The sequence below is a fragment of the Sitophilus oryzae genome, unplaced genomic scaffold (genome assembly GCF_002938485.1).
Source record: "Sitophilus oryzae breed Bouriz unplaced genomic scaffold, Soryzae_2.0 scaffold_1536_pilon_pilon, whole genome shotgun sequence".
NCBI classification, from domain to species: Eukaryota; Metazoa; Arthropoda; class Insecta; order Coleoptera; family Curculionidae; genus Sitophilus; species Sitophilus oryzae.
This window is the reverse complement of record NW_022146210.1, coordinates 487,184-513,485: the sequence shown is the minus strand read 5'-3', so window position 1 is coordinate 513,485 and position 26,302 is coordinate 487,184. Positions and strand designations below refer to the sequence as shown.

Below are 26,302 nucleotides of genomic sequence, written 5' to 3'. Positions count from 1 at the left end.
GACCTTATTTATCAATATACCCATGGAATATTGACATTCTAGATTGTTTTTAAAGCAACAAATGTACAGGTGCTAAAAACGATAATATTACCAACCTATTTGTATAGAAAAATAAAACTATTTAAATATTTATAAAAGAGGTGTACCATAATTAAAAAATACCACCATTATTTCCGCCCAATATTAATTAATTACATATTTAACTGTGTTAGTTAAGAAATTATTCTAAATAAATGTGGATTTGGAATTAGAAATCAATATAATAATGACGTCTCTGTTGTTAAATAAGCATCGTTAAAAAATGAAATAAAATTTTTAAGGTGTTATTTTTACCACACTGTCTAATACACATACAAAATTAAGTTTTATATAGTATTTGAAGCAATTATTATTAATCAACGCAAACAGTCAATTAATGTAGTTTGAATACTGGAATCATATTAATTGGTCCTCTTTTACAAATATTTAGACAATTTTTTATTTTAAAATGACATAAACGAACTATATCGACAATATTAATATTAGTAACCTTTAAAAATTTGTTAGATCTTTAAAAATAATCAAAAATGTCAATATTCCATGGGTATATTTGATAATTGTGGTCTAAATTATAAGAAAATGCATTTTCTACGAAAACCTGAAGACATAGGTAAAAAATGATATAATACAATTTGATAGACAATTAAATTGTGCATCTGATTCCCATAAAATATACAGGGTGTTCTATTTAAATTATAGAAGTAATTGCCGTTTATTGCTAGTTATTATTTAAAATAAATTTTTAGACACTCTGTATAAGTTAGTATAATTTTTATTATTGCAACACAAAATTTAGCAAATAGAAATACTTCAGTACAATATTTGGTTTTAAAAACTTAAATACGCCTGGAGAAATAAAGCCTTAAAATTATTACTGTATTTTGACAAAAACCTAAATATTTCAAAAACGGTAAGATTAAAATGCGGTAAACCTTAATCAAATTTATCTCTATTTTAATCGTAGAAACTAGAAATGTAATAATATACAGGGTGTTCCATTTAAAAAAATACAACTTTGATATTTTTTATTTATTTGGGCCACTTTGTATCTATTTTTGTATCTATTTGGGCCATCTATGTATATTTAAGACTAACAAGGTATCATTTCATAGATTCGAATGTAAGGCAAAATTCATATTTATTTGTTATATTGCTTACATGTCATCCATGTAGGTAATCATACTGTTACGTTTTTCGTCGGTTCCGTGTGGATAGAAAGTCTAATTTAAACACAATTTATTTTACACTAAGCAACAAAACAACAACGATACGGGAAAACTACTACTACTATACTTAAAGAACTATTTACAACTTATTTACTATTTATCTAAAAGGAATTTATTTTGAATTTAGCACGTCAATTGTACGCGTCGACCGATATGTTTGTTTCTGTCCTCCTCAGGCCCCAGGCGCGAGCCGTCGGTTATACATACCATAAATGAGAGAAATAGACAATCCAGATTTTACTCGAATGTTTTTAGCCGCCGTTCTCTGCCTCTCCAGATTATTCAATTCGTTCTCGATCCGCCCCAAAGACATTATAAAGATAGACCGAACATCTCATTCATAAATACTCGTTGGAAGTGTATCAAACATTCCAATGTGTCAAACAAGGACAGAAGAGACAGAGAAGTCTAAAATTTCCGACCCCGGCAACTAGGCGCATTTGGATTGTTCTAATGGCCAGTGACGTATCGTTTTTGGAAGGAACTTAATTAGTAAAGTAAAAGTAAAGTAGTTAGTAAAATTTTTACTCCATATTAATATACTACATTAACACTTTTTTCGTCAGATGAGTTTTGTCATAAGGTCTAATATAATAATATAATTAATATCCCATATATACTTATGTTGAAACGTTAGTAGGTAGTTTTCGAAAATCGCTCCAACGTCGATTTTCAATTTAAACTTTCAGTTACTTCTATATAAACTTTCAGTTACTTTTGAATATTTACAGGGTGACTCAAGTTTCTGAAACAGCTCTATATTAGGTTTGTGGTTGGTGACTTTTCTTTCAATTTTTTTTTCAGAATATGGAGGCAATGGTAAAGCACATTTTAGACATTTTTGTAAACATAGGTGGCCGGAACATATTTTCAAACTAAATTTGCCATTAAATTTCCATTCCAGAAATACCTAGGGTTTACATTTATTATACAAACTTTTTTACTTATCGTTATCTCAAATTCAAATTCAAATTTCTTTATTAGACCCCATTACGTTTTACAGAATAATATTAGCATTATTAAATGTGTGTCTAAAGGGATCGCACCGCGATTAAAAAACCGATACAATGGTACAAAGTGCCAGAGTGGTGCGACCCCAAATACAAAATAGAAATAAATTAAATTATAGAAATAAACAAAATTAAAATTATATAAAAAAAGTGAAAATATAATTTTATCAGGGATGAGCGGAGATAAGCAGAGAGGCATAATGAAACAGTGTAAAAACCGGAACAGCAACCAATGACGGGCATATCAGAAGAACAAGATCTCACAAATCAGTCGAAGAAATTATAATATTTACGAATTTAGTAAATGATTTTTAATTTGTTTTTTATAATCTGTAAAGGATTGAAATTTAAAGTTATTAGAAATATTATTCCACAAATGTGGCGCCATAAAACTGAAAGATTTTTGGAAGTTAGCTGTTCGGTGTTGAGGAATTTTAAAATAATGCACTTGTTTAGTCGAATGATCATGGTCAACGTAGTGAAACAATGAGAACAAATAGGGAGGCTGCTCTGTAGTTAAAATTCGATAAATGAATTCATTATTCACATTAAATGAAATTGTCGTCTGTTAGTCATGGATAAAATAGATAAATTTTTAAGATCTGCAGAATATGCTGCCGCTATCTGCAGTGCTGCCGTTATCTCCAGAATATGCTGCCGCAGTTTCCGAAACACAGTTCGGACCACCCTGTATATAGCTGCATTTTATTAAGTATTTCTTTAGATTAGATTGCTCATTGTAGTCCAGTCAATCCCGGTACTGACTGGAAGCGAATTTGACTGAAAGGAATTTCGGGAAGCGGTGGTACGAGCGTATCCCAATATCTTTCTGCGAGTGTGCACACTAAAACCTGTGAGTGAATCCCGCCAGTAAAAAAAAAGAAAATTTCGATTTTATCTTTTCTGTTATTACTTTAATTTTTCGTATAGACAGTCTTATTTTTTAGACAGTCTATTTCGCTGTACTTTCGGGTCGCTCTCAGGGGTTGGGTAAAGCGGGTGTGTGGCCGAAGGAAATATACAGGGTGTTTCAGAACAAATGCGAAAAACTTCATGGGGTGATTCCTTGTTAAAAACAAAGGGTAGTTTGCTTTATAAACGTTGGGTCAAAAGTCAATCATTAGGGAGATATCGCAGTACAAAGATGGCGGAAAAACAATGTTTTTATTTTTTATCTTGAAAACGAAAAGATATAGACTAATGAAATTTTGTGGAAGCATTACTGTTATGAAAACACACTTTCTGGTAATTTTTTCACTTTTTTAAAATGAGTGGAAGGGGTTGAAATAAACTATCATTCTTGTTAACGAAATTTAAAGAAAAATCGTATCAAACACATGCAAAAAAGTAATTGGATAGTTCAGTTTATTTAGAAACTTTTTTAACTCTTGTGTTTTTTTGATAAAACTCACCGATTTGAAATTAAAAAAATAAAATGTAAAGGATTACATGTCAGGGCAGAAAACATTTTTAGATAAAGAAAAAAGGCTTCGGAATAATTAATTGATCGTAAGATAATAACGTATTGCAGTAGAGTATGTCAAATTAAATAATATTAGAAACATCCTAAAGTGACAGCGGTCGACTAGATTTTTTCAAAAAATTACAGCAATAACCAGATTCTTTATCTAAAAATGTTTTTTGTCCTGACATGTAATGCTTTACATTTTATTTTTAATTTCAAATCGGTGACTTTTATCAAAAAAACACAAGAGATAAAAAGTTTCTAAATCAACTAAACTATCCAAATTAATGCATCTTGCATGTGTTTGATAAGATTTTTCTTTAAATTTCGTTAACAAGAATGATAGGGGTAGTTTATTTCAACCCCTTCCACTCATTTTAAAAAAGTAAAAAAATTACCAGAAAGTGTGATTTTATAACAGTAATGCTTCTATAAAATTTCATTAGTCTATCGCTTTTCGTTTTCAAGATAAAAAATAAAAACATTATTTTTCCGCCATCTTTGTACCGCGATATCTCCCTAATGGTTGACTTTTGACCCAACATTTATAAAGCAAACTATCCTTTATTTTTAACAAGGAATTACCCCCTGAAGTTTTTCGCATTTGTTTTGAAACACCCTGTATATTATATTTCAGAAATCTGCCTAAGGCTTAGCCCGATCCTGTCGTGTTAAGCTACACCCAAAATTCTAAACACACGTGTTTTGATTAAGGCTTGATTAAGGTTTGCAGAGCTTCAGCATTTGCCATAAAATAGCGAGCAATTTGTTATAAAACCATATAAATTATATATCTAATTTTAAAGAGGTAAATAAATATATCGAATTTTAAATACAGAAATAATTGGTTATTCAATTCTTAAAATATTCTGTACAACAGTAAATAAACTGAGATGTGTTAACCTCGACAAATTCATTTATTAGTAACAAGTTAGGTAAAGAATAGTTTTAGTCAACAAATGCGCATTAAGTACGTAACAGTTAATAATAGAACGCTAGGATTTCCTTTAGTTAACGGTAATTTAAAGAAAGGACTGAAGATAATGTTATTTCCATATATAGAGTGTCACAGATAGTCGCCACGTAATGTGTGTTTTTAGTATTATTCGTTGTAAATGACATTTGATTAGACACTGATTTGATCAAATTTAATAAGTTTTACATTTTTTTTTGTTAAATGTTAACCATTATAATACATAAATAAAAAATATTGTTGTATTTTGTTTAGCAAGGCTGTATAAGCACAGATTATACAGATTATAAACTTATCGTCAAAAGCATTGTTTTTCGTGGTTCCAATTTTCGGACTTTCGCGCACTTGTTAGGTTACTAGTTTGCGCACAAGCACGCCCACTTATGGCCTCTAAAAGTTTTTAGAGTTTATTTTTGCGCACAAGAAAATTTATTCGTTTGCCTATCGTCATAAAAAACAATTTTCGTACCACGAATTAGGGACAAGATTCTTATCTGTATATTTATAGGATACCTAATCTGTGGTATAAGTCTCACTCTACTCCATCAATTATGCCTTATATTTTTAAATAGATATTGTAGAAAACTATACCTTTTCAGTGGCGCATTTAGACCAGGTGGATGACACTTCTTATGGGAGAACTGGCAATGGTTGAAAACTTGACTACAAGCGATTTTCTAGGAATCTTCCTTACCGATAAATTATTGACAAGAGTGACAGATAAAACCTTGACGTTCTTTCAGTATTCCAGTTCATCTCTTTTTCTTTCTAAAGTGTGCGTTGAAAGGAGACAAAAACAATTTTGGTGACCCATAATTTGTTATTCGAACACCACTTTTCTCCTTGTCGGGTCGTTGACGTTGACTTGTCGCCATTTTATTTCTTTTGTTTACGCGCTGCATTTTGCTTTGCAAATTTAATACATAAATTATTTAGGCAAATATAGGTTTTTAATAAAACTCCTCGGACTAACGTGTAGGTAAGTGTTGATAATTTTTTGTTCATCTTAACATGCTCATTGTCGTTCTCCTGATTTTAGGTGACAGAAAAGGATCATCAAATCAAATTGAATTTTATATTTTCCTTCCTATTTATCTTTCCTAAATATCAACGAGATGAGCCATCGGAAGAAAGGGACCATAGTACAAAACAGAAAGGTGATCTTTTTTCTTTCCACTTCGGATATTGAAATTATTATATTCTGTAGTCGTGTTCGGCATTATGCTCTGAGAAATATAGATAAACAAAGAACAACAGATATAAAGCATCCCAGAGGAAAAGAGAGGCAATACCTGTATGTACTCTCTCTGATATTTGTGAAAGTTACGGCAAAGTATTGTTGTAAATGTCATCTTTTTGATCGACCTGAAAACTTCGAGCAAAAATATGACACTTTCAACAATACCCTGACGAATATCAGAGACGATACAGGTTTTTCTCTCTTTTCCCCTGGAATACTTTTAATTTATTATTCTTTGTTTATCTAGATTTCTCAGAGCACTATGAACGAACTCAGCTTGTATGTTTGAAATAATCGTCCAGTTGGCTTAAAAATGATGATCGAAGACATTTCCCATATAATTTACTTTCAAAATTATGATATATCTTTTATTTCTAAGCCATCTATGACGACATTTTTTCAGTTTTGTTATAATTAATTTTGTCTCTTGATCTACTTGTAACATTATTCTTTTAATTTTATTAATTTATTGTGGTGAAATTAATTTCTGTTGTATATTTGATATTGATATTAAACATATTTTTAAAAAATGGTGTATTTTTGTGTTTTTGTGTATGTCATAATTAAAAATAAATGAAGAAATAATTTTTTTATTTTTTAAACTTCCCGCCATGCGTGACAATTTAGTCCGTAGTTCCTACAAGCGAAATTGGGGGCGCTAGTAGCAGTAGACTTGTCAACAGTGTCAAATTTAAACGTCAATTTCACTTTCCAATATTTAGCAAGGCGCTCGCACTTCTTCTTGTGTATGTGTTTTGTGATTTAGACTTTCAGTATGCGAGAGAGGTAAAGTATTTACGTAAACAGCTAGGTTTAAATTAAATTTTCGCTGAAAGATATGTGACTGTGGAAAAAATAAACTTGGATTGGTCTGGATTATAAAAAACAATATATCAAATAAAAGTACATAAATGTGTTTAATATTTAAAATTTATTCAACTTATTTGTTGGTTTGTGTCGGTGTTGGTAATTTTAATTCAGGTGATAAACAGCACATTTATTTTTAATTCTAATTTGTTGATATATGTATATTCTCCTGGAACACCATGTATGAAAAGAATTGACCGTAGCCCTAATATCTCATTATTGATCCAAAAAACTAAAAAACAACAACCATCAGAGAGAAAATTAATGTAATAATGAGTATAAAGTTAAATTCTAGATGTTTGACGTTAAAAATTTCCTGTTGCGGAAAAAATGTTTTAATGACGTCAGATTTGCCATTTAAAAACTCAGAAGATTACTACTATATACACTCGGATGCAAAAAAGACGCAACGGAGAAATTTTTGGGCAAATTTAAAGTCATACTTTTGTTATTTTTTGCCCTATTTTCATGAATATTTTAGCAACCTGTTGTAGCGCGTTTTTTAAACAACTACCACTGCGAACGGCAGCTTTTCATCGGAGAGCAGTCGTGGATAAGGTATTTCACTGGAAAGAAAACTAATTAAGAACAATAAACAAAAAAATAGATATTGGGCGCCAGGCATGTACAGAGAAAGAAAACACAGTGGTATAATACTTAAAACTAATGACTATATTTATTCATGACGTTCTTTGCTGATACATGACATTGTAGAGTTCTAGTAAATATACAGTGGTTATATGTCAAAAAAAAAGTGGTGGTAAGAATCGTACTAAATATCAATGAAAACAACTACGATAAAATACAGGACATGTAAAGTTTAAGAGAAAATATGAAATGTAGCATTACTTTAATTAATTTAATATATTCCATATGATGCTAAATCGAAGATGTTACAACCTGTAGATTCTAGAATCTATGTTTGATTATCCATCTATTAAAATAGTGCAATAATATCTATAAAAGTAATACCATTACAAGACGTAATGCAATGAAACCTAAGATCTAAATTATATTTTAAAGATTATATCGACATGAATGTTCTTAACAATCTAACCACTGAACATAGTCTGTACGATATTACTTAAGATGTGCGTTATTGTTTAAGACTGAAAATGTTTTAGATGTTAAATGTAAAACCAGAACTTAAATATACACTTAGCTGTTCTTTATGTCAGTAGCAGCGTGAGGTGGTCTAGCATCTCTGTACTGTCTGTCGGCGATCCTGTTGATCAAAACAACAAAAGGGGCCAGATTGAGGACACCATAAATGACTACAGCTGTAGCTACTGACTAGGCTTAGAAATGGGAGTGAAGCAGCATGGGACTCAAGCTACATCCACGCTGTGGCACTTAGATGTAAGAAAAAATCGTTCTTACTGGGGACACTCGTCCACAGGACATCTGTACATAAGATAATGTCTGTACATAAGGCACTACCCGTACCCTGGAAATAGTCCGTACCTTGGACGCAGTCCGTATCTTGGACACAGTCCGTATCTTGGACACAGTCCGTATCTTGGACCCTAAAAATATGAAACTCTTGTTTAAAACCAAACAAGGTCTAATAAACAAAATAAACCTACCTCGAAATACTTCCGAGGGCTCAATAAATAATAAAAACAACATGTCCTTTCTTCCATGTGACATTCTGGAGGACAAAAGAAAGGGACGCCAACGTGCCAGCAAAACACAAATACAAGTTGGGACATCCATAACTCTACCCTAAAAATATTCAATAATAATATCGAATCTAAAAGGATAATATTTCATCTTTACCTGTTGCTTTGAAATAGCAGCTGATTCAGATTATACAGCAAGATTTAAATAATCACCATTTCTAAAAGCTGGGATACAACAGAGCGTCAAAACAAAGTGAGGTTAAGCACGGAGACAGTTGATAGAAGCGATGTTGACAGCGCCTCCTCAGAGCAATAACAGGGTTGTGTCGAACGATAACAGGGTTGGCGACTAGGGAACGTAAAAATTACGCGTCAAATAAACTATCCGGCCTGAACGATAGGGAATCCGGTGATGATAGGCCAGACATCATATATTATATATAAAAAAGACATGTAACGAACTAAAAACGTTACACTGTATATAATTTTATCAACTTTAATTCGTAAACTCAGATTTTTATAAACTTTTGTATTTAGCATATTATACAGGGTTAATCGAGGGGTTGTTTTTTACCCTACCTTTAAAACACCCTGTGCAATAATTTCGTGTGTCAATTTTCCTGGAATATAATTTTACAGTCAGAATCATGCCTCCTAAGCATTTTGTTTTCTGGATCATGTCACAATATGCTTTGATTAATTTTTAAGAGCGAAATGAACTTGACACCATCAATTTGCAATTTTTTCTATTATCATTTCTTTTTGAAGTTATTTTTCAATATGACAAGCCGGCTTTGGTGATTATTGTGAACTGTATACTACTACGAACTGCCCATCATTTTCAACGTTTGGGACATGCTTGGCAGGAGGGCTAGAGGTCGCGTAGCTGTACTATCTTCATTAAATGAACATGGGAAAGCATAACGCAATATGATATATGCAGCCTCAATGACAGCACGAACGGACGTATACAGGCGCAGTTATAGCAGAGTTTTATGTACGGTGGTTATAGTAGCCAATAGAAGCAAAGTATTAGGGTACTTTTTACAATTTTTTTTCTGGTTGTATACTTAAGTATTACAGATGCTCTCTTTAATAGCCTTAGTTCTGTTATCGTTATTAATGTTTATTAAAACCAGGACTGTATCGTTAGTCTTCAACGTTTTTTTAATTAGTATAAAGTATCCAAATGCAGCATAATATCACATTACTACAATTGTCACCAAAACCATCTCGTCATATTAAAAAATTACATCAAAAAGTAATGATAATTGGAAAAGTTGCAAATTGATCGTGATCAGTTCATTTGGCCCTTAAAAATTAACCAAAGGATGTATTGACATGAATCAAAAAACAAAATGCTCAGGAGTCGTGGTTCTGACAGTAAAATTTTCGGAAAATTTACACACGAAATGATTACACAGGGTGTTCTAAAGTTAGGGTAGAAAAACAACCCCTCGATTGACCCTGTATAATATGCCAAATACTAAAGTTTATAAAAAACTTTGTTTACGAATTAAAGTTTGGTTTGGTTAGGTACAAAAATTTAAAGTACAAGTCTCAAATAGTTTCTGAAAAAAAAAATATTTTTTTAAAAGGTCCGATTAAATTTTTATCTCCGAAACTAAAGTTTCAAAAAAAGTCATACTATACTAGAAATTCATTTACCCAGTAGTAGTTATAAAAAGCATTTTTGGTAAACTCTGTCTCAAATAGTTTCCGAAAAAAAATTATTTTTTTTTAAAAGGTCCGATTAAATTTATATCTCCGAAACTAAAGTTTCAAAAGAAGTCATACTATACTAGAAATTCATTTACCCAGTAGTAGTTATAAAAAGCATTTCTGGTAAACTCTGTCTCAAATAGTTTCTGAAAAAAAATTATTTTTTTTAAAAGGTCCGATTAAATTTATATCTCCGAAACTAAAGTTTCAAAAAAAGTCATACTATACTAGAAATTCATTTACCCAGTGGTAGTTATAAAAAGCATTTTTGGCAAACTCTGTCCCAAATAGTTTCTGAAAAAAAAATAATTTTTTTAAAAGGTCCAATTAAATTTATATCTCCGAAACTAAAGTTTCAAAAAAAGTCATACTATACTAGAAATTCACTTACCCAGTAGTAGTTATAAAAAGCATTTTTCGCAAACTCTGTCTCAAATAGTTTCTGAAAAAAAAATAATTTTTTTAAAAGGTTCGATTAAATTTATATCTCCGAAACTAAAATTTCAAAAAAAGTCATACTATAGTAGAAATTAATTTACCCAGTAGTAGTTATAAAAAGCATTTTTGGTAAACTCTGTCTCAAATAGTTTCCGAAAAAAAATATTTTTTTAAAAAGTCCGATTAAATTTAATCTCCGAAACTAAAGTTTCAAAAAAAGTCATACTATACTAGAAATTAATTTACCCAGTAGTAGTTATAAAAAGCATTTTTGGTAAACTCTGTCTCAAATAGTTTCCGAAAAAAAATTATTTTTTTAAAAGGTCCGATTAAATTTATATCTCCGAAACTAAAGTTTCAAAAAAAGTCATACTATACTAGAAATTCATTTACCCAGTGGTAGTTATAAAAAGCATTTTTGGCAAACTCTGTCCCAAATAGTTTCTGAAAAAAAAAATAATTTTTTTAAAAGGTCCAATTAAATTTATATCTCCGAAACTAAAGTTTCAAAAAAAGTCATACTATACTAGAAATTAATTTACCCAGTAGTAGTTATAAAAAGCATTTTTGGTAAACTCTGTCTCAAATAGTTTCCGAAAAAAAATTATTTTTTTTAAAGGTCCGATTAAATTTATATCTCCGAAACTAAAGTTTCAAAAAAGTCATTCTATAGTAGAAATTCATTTACCCAGCAGTAGTTATAAAAAGCATTTTTGGTAAACTCTGTCTCAAATAGTTTCCGAAAAAAAATTATTTTTTTAAAAGGTCCGATTAAATTTAGATCTCCGAAACTAAAGTTTCAAAAAGTCATACTATACTAGAAATTCATTTACCCAGTAGTAGTTATAAAAAGCATTTTTGGTAAACTCTGTCTCAAATAGTTTCCGAAAAAAAATTTTTTTTTTAAAAGGTCCGATTAAATTTATATCTCCGAAACTAAAGTTTCAAAAAAAGTCATACTATACTAGAAATTCATTTACCCAGTAGTAGTTATAAAAAGCATTTTTGGTAAACTCTGTCTCAAATAGTTTCCGAAAAAAAATTATTTTTTTAAAAAGTCCGATTAAATTTAATCTCCGAAACTAAAGTTTCAATTATGAACACTTTAAATTTGACCAAAAATTTTTCCATTGTTTTTTTTTGCATTTGAGTGTACAAAAAAATATTGCTTATAACCATCAACGAAATTAGCATTGCCTTTTACCATTTTCTTGGTACGAGCGCAAAACACCAAACCTAAATCATCCTGTATACATATAAACCGTGATTCACACGTCTGACGGCATAGAGACGTAAAGACACAGACGGTATCGATCTACAAACATTACAATCGTAGGGAGAGAGTTAGAAATCTCCCTATTCAGTTGTGATCCCTCGCCCCTTATTTTACAAACATCATTTATGTGCCCTTTCCTTACAGGTCCTTGAAACGTTTCAAGGCTGATTCGATTATAAGAAAGTTATATTTTAGCTTATCTAAAATTCATCTAACTTTAATCGATTGTTTTGCATACCTAACATATACGTAATACGTATTATAAAAAAATATATTCCTGAGTTTCATTTTTTTCTCATTTATCTACTAACTAGCGTGTACCCGCGACGTCGTTCGCGTCGAATTAATCATTTGTAATGGTGATGATACAGTAAAGCAAGAATTTCCATTAACATACAAACTTGATAATTTTTTTTTACATTAATGTCAGCGTGAGAAAAAACAATATGGCGATATTATTATATAACTTGGTAATATTTGAGAGGTAGTTTCATCTCGTTGGAATTTGACTTTCGAAAAATCCCCTTGCCAAAAATGTAAGAACCACTTAATTTTGTGATCCTTTTTTTTATTTTTTTTTAATATTTAATTACAAACGTAGGCGCTACTTACAATTTAAAATACAACTAATAGAATTGTCTTAACGAATAATCAAGTTGACCGTCTTTGTGGATGCGTTTAGACTTTACCTGTAATCAAAGAAAAAGTATCTGAGCAAAAGAATTCAGCCAAATAAATAAATCTAACTTACAAGTTTTATTTTATTTATTTTACTACTTGGATTTATTAATCCTTAATTTTCAATCATTAACCAATGAGCATCAATACCTTAATTATTAATTAACATTAATTAACCATTGAGCAGTACTACCTTAATTATTACAACTATAAGTGGCCGTAATATACTGATCGACAGTCTGGTGTTGGCACTGTCAACAATGCCCATTATTCCGAACGACAGGAATAATATTAATACCATACTGAAGGACAATATATTGGCATGAACGACAATGCCAATTATTCCGAACGACAGGAATAATATTAATCACACTGAACGACAGCGTGTTGGTATGAACGACAATACCAGTTATTCCGAACGACAGGAATAACAAAATCATACTGAACGACAGTATGTTGGCATGAACGACAATGCCAATTATTCCGAACAACAGGAATAATTCTCGACACTGAACGACAGCGTCTTTAGACACGAACGACAGTGTCTATTATCTGAACGACAGATAAAAGGCCTCAGGTATAAAACCCATATTGTAATAAGTAATTAATTGCTCAGTAAAGAATAAACGAAATATATACCAATAAATGATAATTAAATGAAATGTAAATAAAGGTAAATTAATTTGCCCGTGAGCACAGACTCACCTAATTTATAGAACGGCAAGCACACTCACAATAACTACAATACGATTTACCGTTAAGTATCGAATTCTGAACGAAAGACCAAACACCCGTATTCGGCCACGCACTCTGGAAAAGTAAAAAGAAGTATATTTTTCGAAAGCAGGCATCGCCGATGGGTCAGCCACATGTTTAAGCAATGGTGCGTTTTATCCCTCGTTTCAGAATCAGGTACCTAGTTGGTAGGAATAAGAGTAAAAAAAAGATATTCTTACAAAAATAAGCTTTTTACGACAAGCAGTTTACGCAGAATCGTTCTTAATCAATTACCCAACTTTTTGGAACACCCTGTATGATTTTTTAAAAAATTCAAAATATTTAAAAAAACAAAATAAATTATGCGTGTTCAAGCGTTTTCCCGAAAGACTAATCGTTTTTTAAATAACAAATATTGTAATATTTGAGGGAAGTGTTCACCCTCTTGGAATTTGGGATTCGAGAAACCCCTCCTTATCGAACCTCTACAACCCACAGTCAATTCGTTTGTTAAAAGTCGGCTTTAAACGTTAGGCAGTTTAAGCAGAATCGTGATTACTCAATAGTCATATTTTATGAAACACCCTGTATAATTTTTTTAAAAATCTTAAAATATGTAAAACAACAAAATAAAATATACGTGCTTATGAGTTTTTCCGAAAAACTCACCGGTTTTTAAATAAAAAATATTCAAATATTTGAGGGGTGGTTTCACCCTGTTTCACCCCCTTAAAATTCGAGTTTCGAAAAATCCCTTCTTATCGAACCTCTATACCCTAAAGTCAATCCGTTTTCCAAAAATCAGCTTTTTACGTCAAGCGCATTAAGCAGGATCGTGATTAATCAATGACCAGATTTTTCGAAACACCCTGTATACATTTTTAAAAAATCTTAAAATATGTAAAAACACAAAATAAAATATACGTGTTTAAGCGTTTTTTCGGAAACATGACCGTTTTTTAAATAAAAAATATTGTAATATTTGAAGGGTGGTTTCACCCCCTTGGAACTGGAATTTCGGAAAATCCCTTCTTATCGCACCTCTACATCCTAGAATCAACCTGTATGCCAAAATTGAGCTTCTTACGTTGAGTGGTTTGGGCAGGATCGGGATTAATCAATAGTCATATTTTATGAGTATGGGTACATCCCTATATTGAATGAAATTTTTATTGTCGATTGTTAGTGGCTGCCAAAAAAACAACAGAGTGATAAAAAGTTTTTAACAGTCTATAGAATGTCAAAACAATCGTACATTTTTCTAATAGGATCAGGAACTAGCTTCAGCCATTCAGCACTTCATCGTTCAGTACTTCAGTCATTCAGTACATCAGAAAAACGCAATGATAACATTAAGGTGAGTAAAAACCAGATATTTATTAGGCAATTTTTTTAATTGAGCAAATGAGTAAAAACTAAAAATTAAGAAAAATATTTAATTCTATTAATCTAAAGATCAATAAATAGTTTTAATTGAAATAAGTTTAATTCATATTTTGTGAAGGAATGTGTGCAGGGGTCTCAAATAGCCCCGGAGAAGTTATTGCTACCTCGTCTATAAGAAGTAATGCTCTTCTTTTGTAAACCCTCAACTGCGCATCATCGAATTGCATCAAATCGGGTATGAGGCTGTTCAAAAAATTTTGAATACCCTCTTTTTTATAATCCGTAGAAAGATTTTTTGCTACAATTTGTTGAGTTTTTATTGCAAAATATTCAGCAATGGCTTTGTCGGCTTTGTCACTTGGGCTAATTTGTGATGTCCTTTTTCGGGCACGTGGAACTCGTCGTGGGGGTCCTTCACAATCTCCAGACATTGCTGAGGGTAGTGTTGTTTGTAGCGTGGGTAAGGGGGGCCGAGAGGATGTTGGTAATGAGCAGTTAGGTGATGATAGGGGGTCCCTTGCATAAGCTTGCTCATAGAGCTCTGAAAAAACAGATGTTTCTTGTGAAACATCCAATTCAGAAATGTCTGTCATGAAATGACGGGATGACGTGCCAGGTTGTTCCTCGGGTAGTTGAGGTGCATTGCCAGTTGTGGTGCCGGATATTTTAATAAAGGGAACAGCGAACTGCATTGCTTCCTTCAGGTAGTATAATTTTTTTCTTCCTCCACTACCAGGTTTAGGCTTTAAGTTTTTGGCAAGCGTACTTCTCAAATTTCTCCATTTTTCTTTACATTCCCCTGCTATAACAAGAAAAAAGATACACTGTTTCATTTGGGTCCAATAATGTTAATTTATACATAAATATTTTCTTATAGTAATTTTTATTTAACTGCATTTTTTTTCAGATATTTGGCTACAGAGGTGTATTTGTTTCACTAGGACTTTATTTTTTCCGGGGAAAGTCAACAGTCTGTCAAACAGTATCAGAGACTACTAAGATTATTCGGAATAAATTATCCTATCAAAAATAAAAACACTAGATCACCACAATACACCAAAACACTTTTACTTTTACACTGGACGCGCGTTTCGCTAACCATGTTAGCATCATCAGTAGATGATTATAAACTTTATAGTTTAAAGTTTATATTATAGTGTGTTATAGTTTTAAATCATGGTGGTTTTCATCCATTTCAAATATTAGATATCAGGACGTTGAACTTAGCCGATGTAGGAAGCGATCACAGTCTGTTACTTGCAAAAATCAAATTAAAATTTAAACCTCATAAGAAACTAGGACAAGCAACTCAAGAAGTTAAGATAAACATCGAATCGCTATGGGACTTGTCGATTAAACAACTATATGAGAAAAGACTGACAGAGAAAATCCAAGTAAACCCAATAAAAGCAGAGGATAGCATAAATACCTCCTTGGAAAACTAAAGAACAACATCAAAGAGGCCGCATGTGAAGCTTTAGGCACCCGGACTATAAAAAGAAATAATAGCACCAAAATAAATAAAACTCCGTGGTTCCGCCCAGAAATTAAAGAAAAATGTAGAGAGAAAAAAATAGCATACCTCAACTACAGAACATTACGCACACGAGAATCATTCGAAACATATAGACGAATCCGAAACGAGACAACAGCACTAGTAAGACAAACAAAAAACCAACATTGGGAAATTTTCTCTAAATGAATGGAGAGTGACTTCTACGGACTTCAAAAACAAATTTGGCGCTTTATAGGAACGCAAAGAAAAGAGATTAACGAGTGAGTTGAAACAAATCACATAGCAAGGGAATCCTGGATTGATTATTTGTCAGAACTATACAAATCAGAAGAAATAGAGGTTGAACTAAATACACCCGAAATAATGACCAACGACAACGTACAGATTGAGGCAGCCGATATAATTACATCTCTTCAAAAGCTAAAGAATAGGAAGAGCCCAGGGCAAGATGATATCCCAAACGAATTACTTAAATATGGCGGCCAAAGTCTCAACAGCAGCTAACATCCCTGATTCAAAAAATTCTTTACCAACACAGGATACCCGATGAATGGCGAACCAGCACCACTATCTTGATGTTTAAAAGAGGAGATAAGAAGCTGCCCTCAAACTATAGAGGCATAAATCTTCTAAGCACCACACTAAAACTTACGACAAAAGTGATAACAACCAAAATAAACGACTTAACATGCTTAGCAGATGAACAGCAAGGTTTCAGATCGGGCAGATCATGCACAGACGCGGTTTTTGTCATAAGACAGATAACAGAAAAATCAATCGAATATAACAAACCAGCGTATATGTGTTTTATTGATTTAGAAAAAGCGTTCGACCGTGTGCAGCTAAGAGACGTTGTACACCTTCTTTACAATAGGCAAATCCCACACAACCTCGTTAAAACCATACAAAACATATATGAAGCGAACCAAATTCAAGCTAAAATTAACGGGGTCCTGACCGAACCAATAAATGTAGGCTGTGGTATCCGACAAGGTGACTCCCTGAGCCCTCTTCTTTTCAACATCATTATGGACGAAATAATAGGAAATGTACGTTTACTGAAGGGATACAGTATGGGCGACCAGGAAATTACTATTCTATGCTATGCCGATGACGCCGTATTGGTAGCTGAAAATGAGAACGATCTACAGCGCTTATTACATCGATTTAATTGCACTGCCAAATCACTTAATATGATAATATCGACCCAGAAAACTAAATGCATGACGACATCAAAAGTACCACTAAGATGCAAACTGGAAGTCGAGGGCAATGTTATTCAGCAAGAGATGAAATTTAAGTATCTTGGCATAGAAATCTCAGGATATGGTGATGTAGAAGCGGAGGTGCGAGAACGGACAACGAAGGCAACCAGAATAGCAGGATGCCTGAATGATACAATATGGCGAAATAAAAACATTGAGGTAGAGACTAAAGCGAGAATTTACAAGGCAACGGTACGACCAATAATGACATACACTGCAGAAACTCGACCTGATACAGCGAAAACTAAACAACTACTAGAAACAACCGAAAAGAGAGTACTACGCAGAATAGCTGGAAAGACGCTTCTGGACAGGGAGAGAAATGAAAGCATAAGAAGAGCGTGCAAGGTGGAAAATGTAAATGAGTGGGTACTCAGCAGAAAGGAAGAATGGAACGAGCATATCAGCAGAATGGACAACAGAAGGATAGTGAGAGTTGCACGCGACAAATCACCGCTAAGTCGCAGAAGCTTAGGACGTCCACGAAAACGATGGAGCGACAACTTGTCAGTCTAACCGGTAGAGACGACGAAACCAAACAGGCGATTCGCCTGGTATGAAGAAGGAAGAAGAAGATAGTTTTAAAGTAGTTTATAATCATCTGCTGATGATGCTAACATGGTTAGCGAAACGCGCGTCCAGTGTAAATGTAAAAGTGTTTTGGTGTATTGTGGCGATTTAGTGTTTTTATTTTGCTGTGTAACACCAAAGGTTCCAACCCTCAACTGTAATCTATCAAAAATACAGAATATAAAAAAATGCCAAGTCTCGCAACACAATTTTTCCACTATAAAAATTTGTGAGATCTCATGTGAAACCAAGTCAGTTTATTTTATTTAGTCACTTTTTAAGCACCTATTCAACAATTTTGTTATAAAGTGTTAGTAATAAAATATTAAGCATCTTTATTTCTGTAATAATTATAATGACTTTTGACTTGGCAATTGCACAGCATCATAATTATAAAAGAATAATCTACCATCTCGATTACTAAGTAAATCTAAACAGTTAAGGTTTTTTAATTATAATAGAATTATCGTGCAATTGCCAAGTCATTATAATTATTGCAGAAATAAAGATGCCTAATATTGATACTAACAATTTATAACAAAATTGTTGAATAGGTGCTTAAAGAGTAGAGACTAAATAAAATAAACTGACTTGATTTTACACGAGATCTCACAACTTTTTATAGTGGAAAAATTGTGTTGCAAGACTTGGCATTTTTTTACATTCTATGTTTTTGATGGGATCTCATTTCTTCTTGTAGGTTATCTTCCTATTTTTTTTCTCGGGTAATATTATGTCATTCAAAATAATATTAAAGTAGTTTAACTAGCAGTAGCTCATAAACTTTGAATTATCATATAAAATCAGATTTCGAGATAAAAATTAAAATTTTTATCTCGAAAACAATAAGAGATGTAGTCCGGCAGCCGCTGGGGTAAACCCAAAATTTTGGGATTAAGTTTTTTTCAAAACGGATTTATCATCTCTAGGTGTCCTACTTTTGATATCCGAGTGATGACAAAGTGGCATCTTTGGGGAAATTAAGATACAGGGTGATTCATTATCAATTATGTGAAATCGAGTGTTATTCGAGTTATCGAGTTATTTTGTGTGTTTTTAACGTGAAAAAATGTTTTTTATATTGATTTATTTAATAAAGTAGGTTTTTTCATAGGTATAAGTGATAACGAAACATCTTATATACAGTGTGATTAAAAAAAACATAATATATTTTCACGTTAATTGAAGGTAAATTTTTGCATTATGTATACTGTGTAGGTACGTATATACCTAATGTATGAGTAAAAGAATATCAAAACATTTTTTATACAGGGTATTTCAAAAACAACATTACTTCCGTTGAAGGACTATCATAAAACATTAAAGTTTATCAGTCGGTATCAACCTCAGAATCAACATCTTTATCGGAAACCACCACATCTTCATCCTCATTATCATTAGCCGGTACAGCGGGGGTCAGTTCGTTGCAACAATGTTCGTTCCCGTGACACATACAAAACATTGTGCAAGGCAATCTAGCACCTTTACACCTACATCTTGTTGTGCTACACGGACTGGCACTTGAACAAGAGCAACGAATCAATTGTAATATATCGGAAGGTGCCAACTCGGCTCTTTCTGGTAGGATGACTGGTAACAAATGCTTTCCGTTGGCATCTCTTCCGTTGAGAATAAATGTTTTTTATGTCAACTGAGTTCCAAATTCTTTCTTTATCTGCCAGTAGTTCTTTCACGGTTTGATTATATGGAATATCTTCTTCGTCGTTATTCTAGCCTGATCGTCGTTTTGCTAACAAAACAGCTTTTTGGCCCATAAATCTGTTTCGACAATCCAGATGGTATCTGGCGTCTAGTGTATGTAGGTCTGCTACATAGCCCGCTAATCTTAGACTAACTTCAGAAGCCCAGGTATCATTCCTGTCTATACAGGTTTTCAAAATCGCTTCTTTAATTACCATTTTCTTAAAGTTGTCTTTTAAAGCGCGGAACTGGAAGGCCGCTCTCTATCGATGTGGGTGCTTTTCATCTTTTTCTAGTTCACACTTTAGTCCACAAAACAAACAGTTTCCTTTGAAGATAAAGATTGGCACTTCTGAACGTCGCTGCATTTTCTTACTTGAAGTTCCAGCCTTGTTAATATCATTGTCCGGGGATAAGGTCCTTTTCAAATGTGTTTTGGATGTGTACGTCGAAACGCAACCTCTGTGACATAGTAAACGAAAATCCTTGTCCGTAGTGATCTTCTCTTCCAATTCTTCACATTTACCATCTTGATACACTTTGCTATAATTTATAATAGTTTCTATAAAAGTTTTTTCACTTTTCTTCTGACAGAAAAACTTCCAGTGAAGAAAACACTTTTCACTCATGTTTAAAATGTTTAATTTGTTATGTAAAAACAAGAAAAATATTAATCGGAAAAATGTAGATATAAGTTTTATTTTTTTTAACCACCCTGTATATTGGTAAAGGTATATAGCCTATATTTAGTATAAATACAATAAATTGACCAACCCACACAAAAATTAAGGCCTAAAGGCCTTATAAACCTATCGAATACATTTTTATGTCTTATATTTTGGGAGACCCTGTATATCTGGATTTCCCCAAGGGTGACAGCTTGTCATCAGCCGGATATGGAAAATAGATATATAGATCTATAATAATCCGTCATAAAATAAACTTAATCCCACAATTGGCACTTCAGGGAAAAATCCGGGTTCTGCTGCCGGACTAATAGGTATAGGACGTATAGGTTAGTATAATAAAAAAATTATGAGATATGAGAGTAGTTTCCAAAAATGTAGAGAGAGAGAGAGAGCGAGAGGGGTATTGATTTATAGAGCGCGTCAACAGCGAGGGTTTTTTAGCGCTCAGTAATAAGCTTTATTTAATATGGGGTTATTTTAAATTATTTTGAGTTAGAAATTAAAGTTTTTTGGTTATGTTGATGCTGTCTAAGGATTCCATAACTTTATTAATCGAAATTCGATTAATAAAATTCGAAATGTTCAAAGGCGCGAAAATATTCTCATAGGTAACAGCATTAAAGAATCTAGACCTATGGGAGGCAACAGGTAAGCATTCAAAAAGAATGTGTCTCATTGACATTAAGTTATTGCATAAGGTGCATTTCGGAGGGGGTTCATTTCTGATGATATAGGATATGGTAAGATATGAGTGTCCTGTGAGGGTTCTAACAACTTTACAAAAAGATCCGCGTTCAAGAGAATATATATTTTGATACAGATGAAGTAGTGGCATATGTGATCTAAGTTTATTAGTTCCCTCGAGGATGTCCCATTCATTTTGAAGTATACTGAAGAACACTTTTTTGTGGAAATTTCTGAAATCGACAACGGATGGAGTTCCTTCAATATTCTGTAAGAGCGTTGCCTCGTTAGCCAGTTTGTCTGCTCGGTCGTTACCAGCAATGTCAGAGTGTCCAGAAATCCACATAAAGTTAACATTGTAGTTTCTTTCAGTAAGTTTATATCCTAGATCTCGAATGCTGCAGGTTAGAGTTTTTGGGGTTTAAAGAAGCAATACTGTTGAGGCATAATTGAGGGAACTAAGTGAATCAGATAGTATTAATGCTTCAATCGGTGGCATACTCCGAATTTGGATAAGAGCCTGATAAATAGCTGTGAGTTCGGCTGTTAAAATGCCAGAGAAATTAGGTAATTTGATTTTTTATTAGCAACCGGGCTGTAAGAAGCACAACCAACACCTTGGTCAGATTTCGAGCCATCTGTGTAAAAACAAATATAGTCACGATATTTTTCGTCTAAAATTTGTTTTAGACTAGTTATGTAAAGATATCTGGATGTTTCAGATTTTTTTAATTTACCAAATTCCTAAAAAAAATGTAGATCACGTGATCACGATCATGTATAGTGCCTTTATACAAAAATCACCGGTTTTCCGGCTATTATCGTCGCCGGAAAGTCGGTTACCGGTAGCGGATAAAGAGTTATTAAGATATCCAGATTTTTCATTTTTATTTCCGTTATTAGCTTAAAACTACCTAAAATTCGAATTTTGTGACACATCTAGATGTACCTTAGAATTTTAATGGCGAGTGAGTCACTGGCGAAGTTAAACAAGTTTAGCTAGAAAAAAACATAATCCTTGAATTATTGTTGGTACATTAATATACAAATAAAATCAGAAGAAACCGCTTCGATTAATTTTAGTTTTCCACCTTTTTCCCGACTGGAAAGTCAGTTACAGATAGCTGCTAGACAGCTAACTTTTAATACATAAGTATATTTCGAGGTTTTTCATTTCGTCCTATTGCTGCCAAAAGTCACTAACTAACATTTTTCCGAACAACCAAATTCAATCACTAACTATGTTTTGAAGCGGAGAATCGATTGCAAAAGTCATTAACTACGATTTCTGGCTATTTATGTGTTATTTTAATACCGAATAGTTACTAACTATAACATCTTTATGCAATGCAATTCATCTTTAGACGCATTTTTCTCGGAAGTAATAAAAAGTAAGTTAGTGACTTTTGGCAGCAATGGGACGATTTATTCCTTCGATTATCAGCTTAAAGTTACCTAAAATTCGAAATTTGAAGTTTGTGACACATCAAAAAAACCTTAGAATTTTGATGATCTGTCAGTGAATCAATGGGCGCGTTCAGGGAACACAGCCGCTGACATTCGCGTAGAATTTCGCTGACCAGCAGCTTACGATATTCCCTAAACGGCACAAAGCAGCAGAAAGAACAAGAAACAGTAGCTGTCTCATGCGCTCTCTATCTACTATAAAAATTTGTGTTCCCATGTGTTCCCAATCGATTAAAAAAGAGTATGCGAATAAGTTGATTAGTTTAGGAGTTATCGCGTAGGAAAGGTAAAAAACATGGTTATACAATTTTGACAGATTTTAGACATTTTCCGGGATAAACAATTTCTGACCCCGCCAAAAAGGTCGTAATTAGTCATTTCACATGCACAAAGCTCTAGCCGATCATTTCATAACGAGTTTATGTGGTTATACCTTAAAAAAAAATTCGAGAAGGAAGCAACTTTTCTCAGTGATTTTACTCCACTATTTAGGGAAATCGCTTACTCAGCCACTCAGCCGCTGACCGTCCCTGAAGGCGCCCAATGTTAAAGAAATTATATATTGTATATATATAATTAAAGAAATTTGACAAGCCATGATTCATAAACTATGAGGTATAATTACTAGATATTTTGGTAACCTAGCCAGCTATAGCATGTCTTATGTGTAGTGAAAATTAATATTGTTGCTTTATCCACGATACACGAAGTTACAGGGTGGTCAAAAGTGCCGCTAATACATTCGAGAAAAGGATGGTAAGGCTGTGCTCGACTTGGCAGAGAAATGAGATACTCACGTTTCATTTTTACTTTCTGAGCTATTTCACTCCACGCTTTCTCTATATAATCTTTTCTCGAATATTCCGGCAGATTAAAATCGTACAGCTCTGGATATTTTTCCACTTCTCCAACGAATTTTATATTGAATGCCTAAAAAAAAGTTATTCAGATTAGTTAAATTTTTTAATGGAATACCCGATAGGTACTTAAATAAGTGCAAATATTTTTATTGGTAGTACATTTCGACACTAGATACACGATATGAGGTTTTTTTGCGAAAAAAAATTGAAAATTTGGAATTTTTTGAAAAAAAAATTTGGATTTTTTTTTTTAGTTTTTAGTTACAAACATAATTTCTTGATAATATGGCAACATAGGGAGTAAGTAGTAGATTAATTTTGCAAGAAAGAAAACCCAAAAAAGTTCCACTAGCAAAAAATCGCTTTCTTTCTAAATTTTCAAAGCAAACTAACTCGTTTTTTTTTTGACTTAAAAACGATAAAGAGAGAATATGTTTCTTTTATCAAGCCTACCTGCATTATTGGATTCTACGGGCAATTTGTATACCGGGTGCATCTCAAAAGTGGCTCACCCCTATAACTTTTATTTTTTCAGATAAAAAAAAAGACATTTGGTATGTTAGTATATGACATAAATTAGGATTGATTGACGTACTCAATTGTTTTTGGTCACTTCCTGTTTGAAATGACTACAACTTTTGATTTTTAAATGGCACCCTCGGTATTTTTTTACTTTATTCGATAGAAAATGACACTCTGAATCGAATGACATATCGTATGTCAACTTTTGACATATTCGCTCAAAAACAAATTGTATTTTAAATTTCAATCTAGAGTGCCATTGCTGTGTTAAAAACACTAATTTTTAATCAAGAAACCTTGGAAAAATAGATTTGATTGTCTAATGGTTTTAGTGTCTTGTCCTGGGCCAGTTAAAAGATGCCCAAATCGTATTTTTAATCATATCTCAATTTTTTCAAATAGAACGAGGGTGGTTCATTAGCATATTTGGAAAAAGCATTTTTTTACGAATAATTAGGTACCACACACTGGGTATTTCGAATCAAATTTTTGTTATGAACCGCAGGTTACAATTTCAAATAAACCATATGCGAAAATGTCAAAAGTTGAGTACGTCATTCTATTCAGAGTGTCATTTTCTATCCAATAAAGTAAAAAAATACGGAGGGTGCCATTTAAAAATGAAAAGTTGTAGTCATTTCCGGTGAAACCGGAAGTGACCGAAAACAATTGAATATGTCAGGCAATCCTAATTTATGTTATATGTTAACATACCAAATCTCGTTGTTATATCTGAAAAAATAAAAAAGTTATAAGGATGAACCACTTTTGAGACGTACCCGGTATAATACCTTATATATATGGTTATTAGTTATATATATATATATATATATATATATATATATATATATATGTTATTATATATATATAGTTATATATATATATATATATATATATATATATATATATATATATATATATATATATATATGTGTGTAAATTGAACCTTTATTGTGTCATCTATTGATGTTTGAAAATTCATTAAGAAATAAGATCATGCAAGTCAAGATATATACAGGGTGTCAAGCAATAATCCGTGTCCATAGAACTACTATACGTATTTTTGGAATCAAAATAAGTGCATTGGACACAATTTACCTCTATACAAAAGTGCTTCGTTTGGCCGCTAGAGGGTATTAAACTCATAAAATATATAATACTAGCGTGTACCAGCGACTTCGTTCGCGTCGAATTAATCATTTGTAATGGTGATGATAAAGCAAAGCAAGAATTTCCATTACCATGGTAACTGATAAAATTTTCTCACATTTATGTCAGCATGAGAAAACAATATGGCGATATTATTATATAATCCTGGTAATATTTGAGGGGTAGTTTCATCTCGTTGGAATTTGACATTGGAAAAATCCGTTTGCCAAAAAAATAAGTTTTTTACGTCCAGCAGTTTAAGCAGAATCGTTAAGAAATTACCCAACTTTTTGGAACACTCTGTATGATTTTTAAAATTTCAAAATATGTAAAAAACCAAATTAATTATGCTTGTCCAAGTTTTCCCGAAAAACTAACTGTTTTTATATAACAAATATGTAATATTTGAGGGCGTTTTCACCCTCTTGGAATTTGAGATTCGAGAAACCCCTCCCTTATCGAACCTCTACACCCCACAGTCAATCCCTTTGCCAAAAATAAGCTTTAAACGTCACGCATTTTAAGCAGAATTGTGATTACTCAATGGTCATATTTTATGAAACTCCCTGTATACATTTATAAAAAATCTTAAAATATGTAAAACAACAAAATGAAATATACGTGTTTAAGAGTTAGACCCCCTTAGAATTCGAGTTTCGAAAAACCCCTTCTTATCGAACCTCTACACCCTAAAGTCAATCCGTTTGCCAAAAATCAGCTTTTTACGTCAAGCGCTTAAGCAGAATCGTGATTAATCAATGACCAGATTTTTCGAAACACCCAGTATACATTTTTAAAAAATCTTAAAATATGTAAAAAAACAAAATAAAATATACGTGTTTAAGCGTTTTTTCGGAACTTGACTGTTTTTAAATAAAAAATATTGTAATATTTGAGGGTGGTTTCACCCTCTTGAACTGGAATTTCGAAAAACTCCTTCTTATCGAACCTCTGCACCCTAGAATCAACCCGTATGCCAAAATTGAGCTTCTTACGTAGAGTGGTTTGAGCAGTATCGTGATTAATCAGTATGTCAGTCACTAAGGATTTTATGGTATATATTAGTATAGATATTGCTTTTTTCAGATATTTAAGAACCGTTAATTCGATTTTGAATGAGATTTTGGGTGTCTATGTTTTTCTCAGTGTTTTAGTGCTTTAACATTTGACTTTCAAAAAATCAATAAAAGAGCAATACGTAACTGAACGGAAGTACTGAG

At 32.5% G+C, this 26,302-nt stretch overlaps 1 protein-coding gene across 2 annotated transcripts in view; it reads right to left on the bottom strand.

The window, feature by feature from the left end:
* Positions 1 to 14,718: 14,718 nt before the first annotated feature.
* LOC115878932 overlaps positions 14,719 to 26,302 on the bottom strand; it is a 22,732-nt gene continuing 11,148 nt past the window's right edge. Inside the window, exons 3-4 of one of the 2 annotated variants that reach the window (XM_030895546.1) lie at positions 23,349 to 23,481; positions 14,719 to 15,458 (exon numbers count right to left, since the gene is read on the bottom strand). In XM_030895546.1, coding sequence (XP_030751406.1) covers positions 14,758 to 15,458; positions 23,349 to 23,481 — 834 coding nt within the window. In that variant the 3' untranslated portion in view covers positions 14,719 to 14,757. Of the gene's footprint in view, positions 15,462 to 23,348; positions 23,482 to 26,302 lie in introns of both variants that reach the window. The other variant, XM_030895545.1, reaches the window with a different exon arrangement.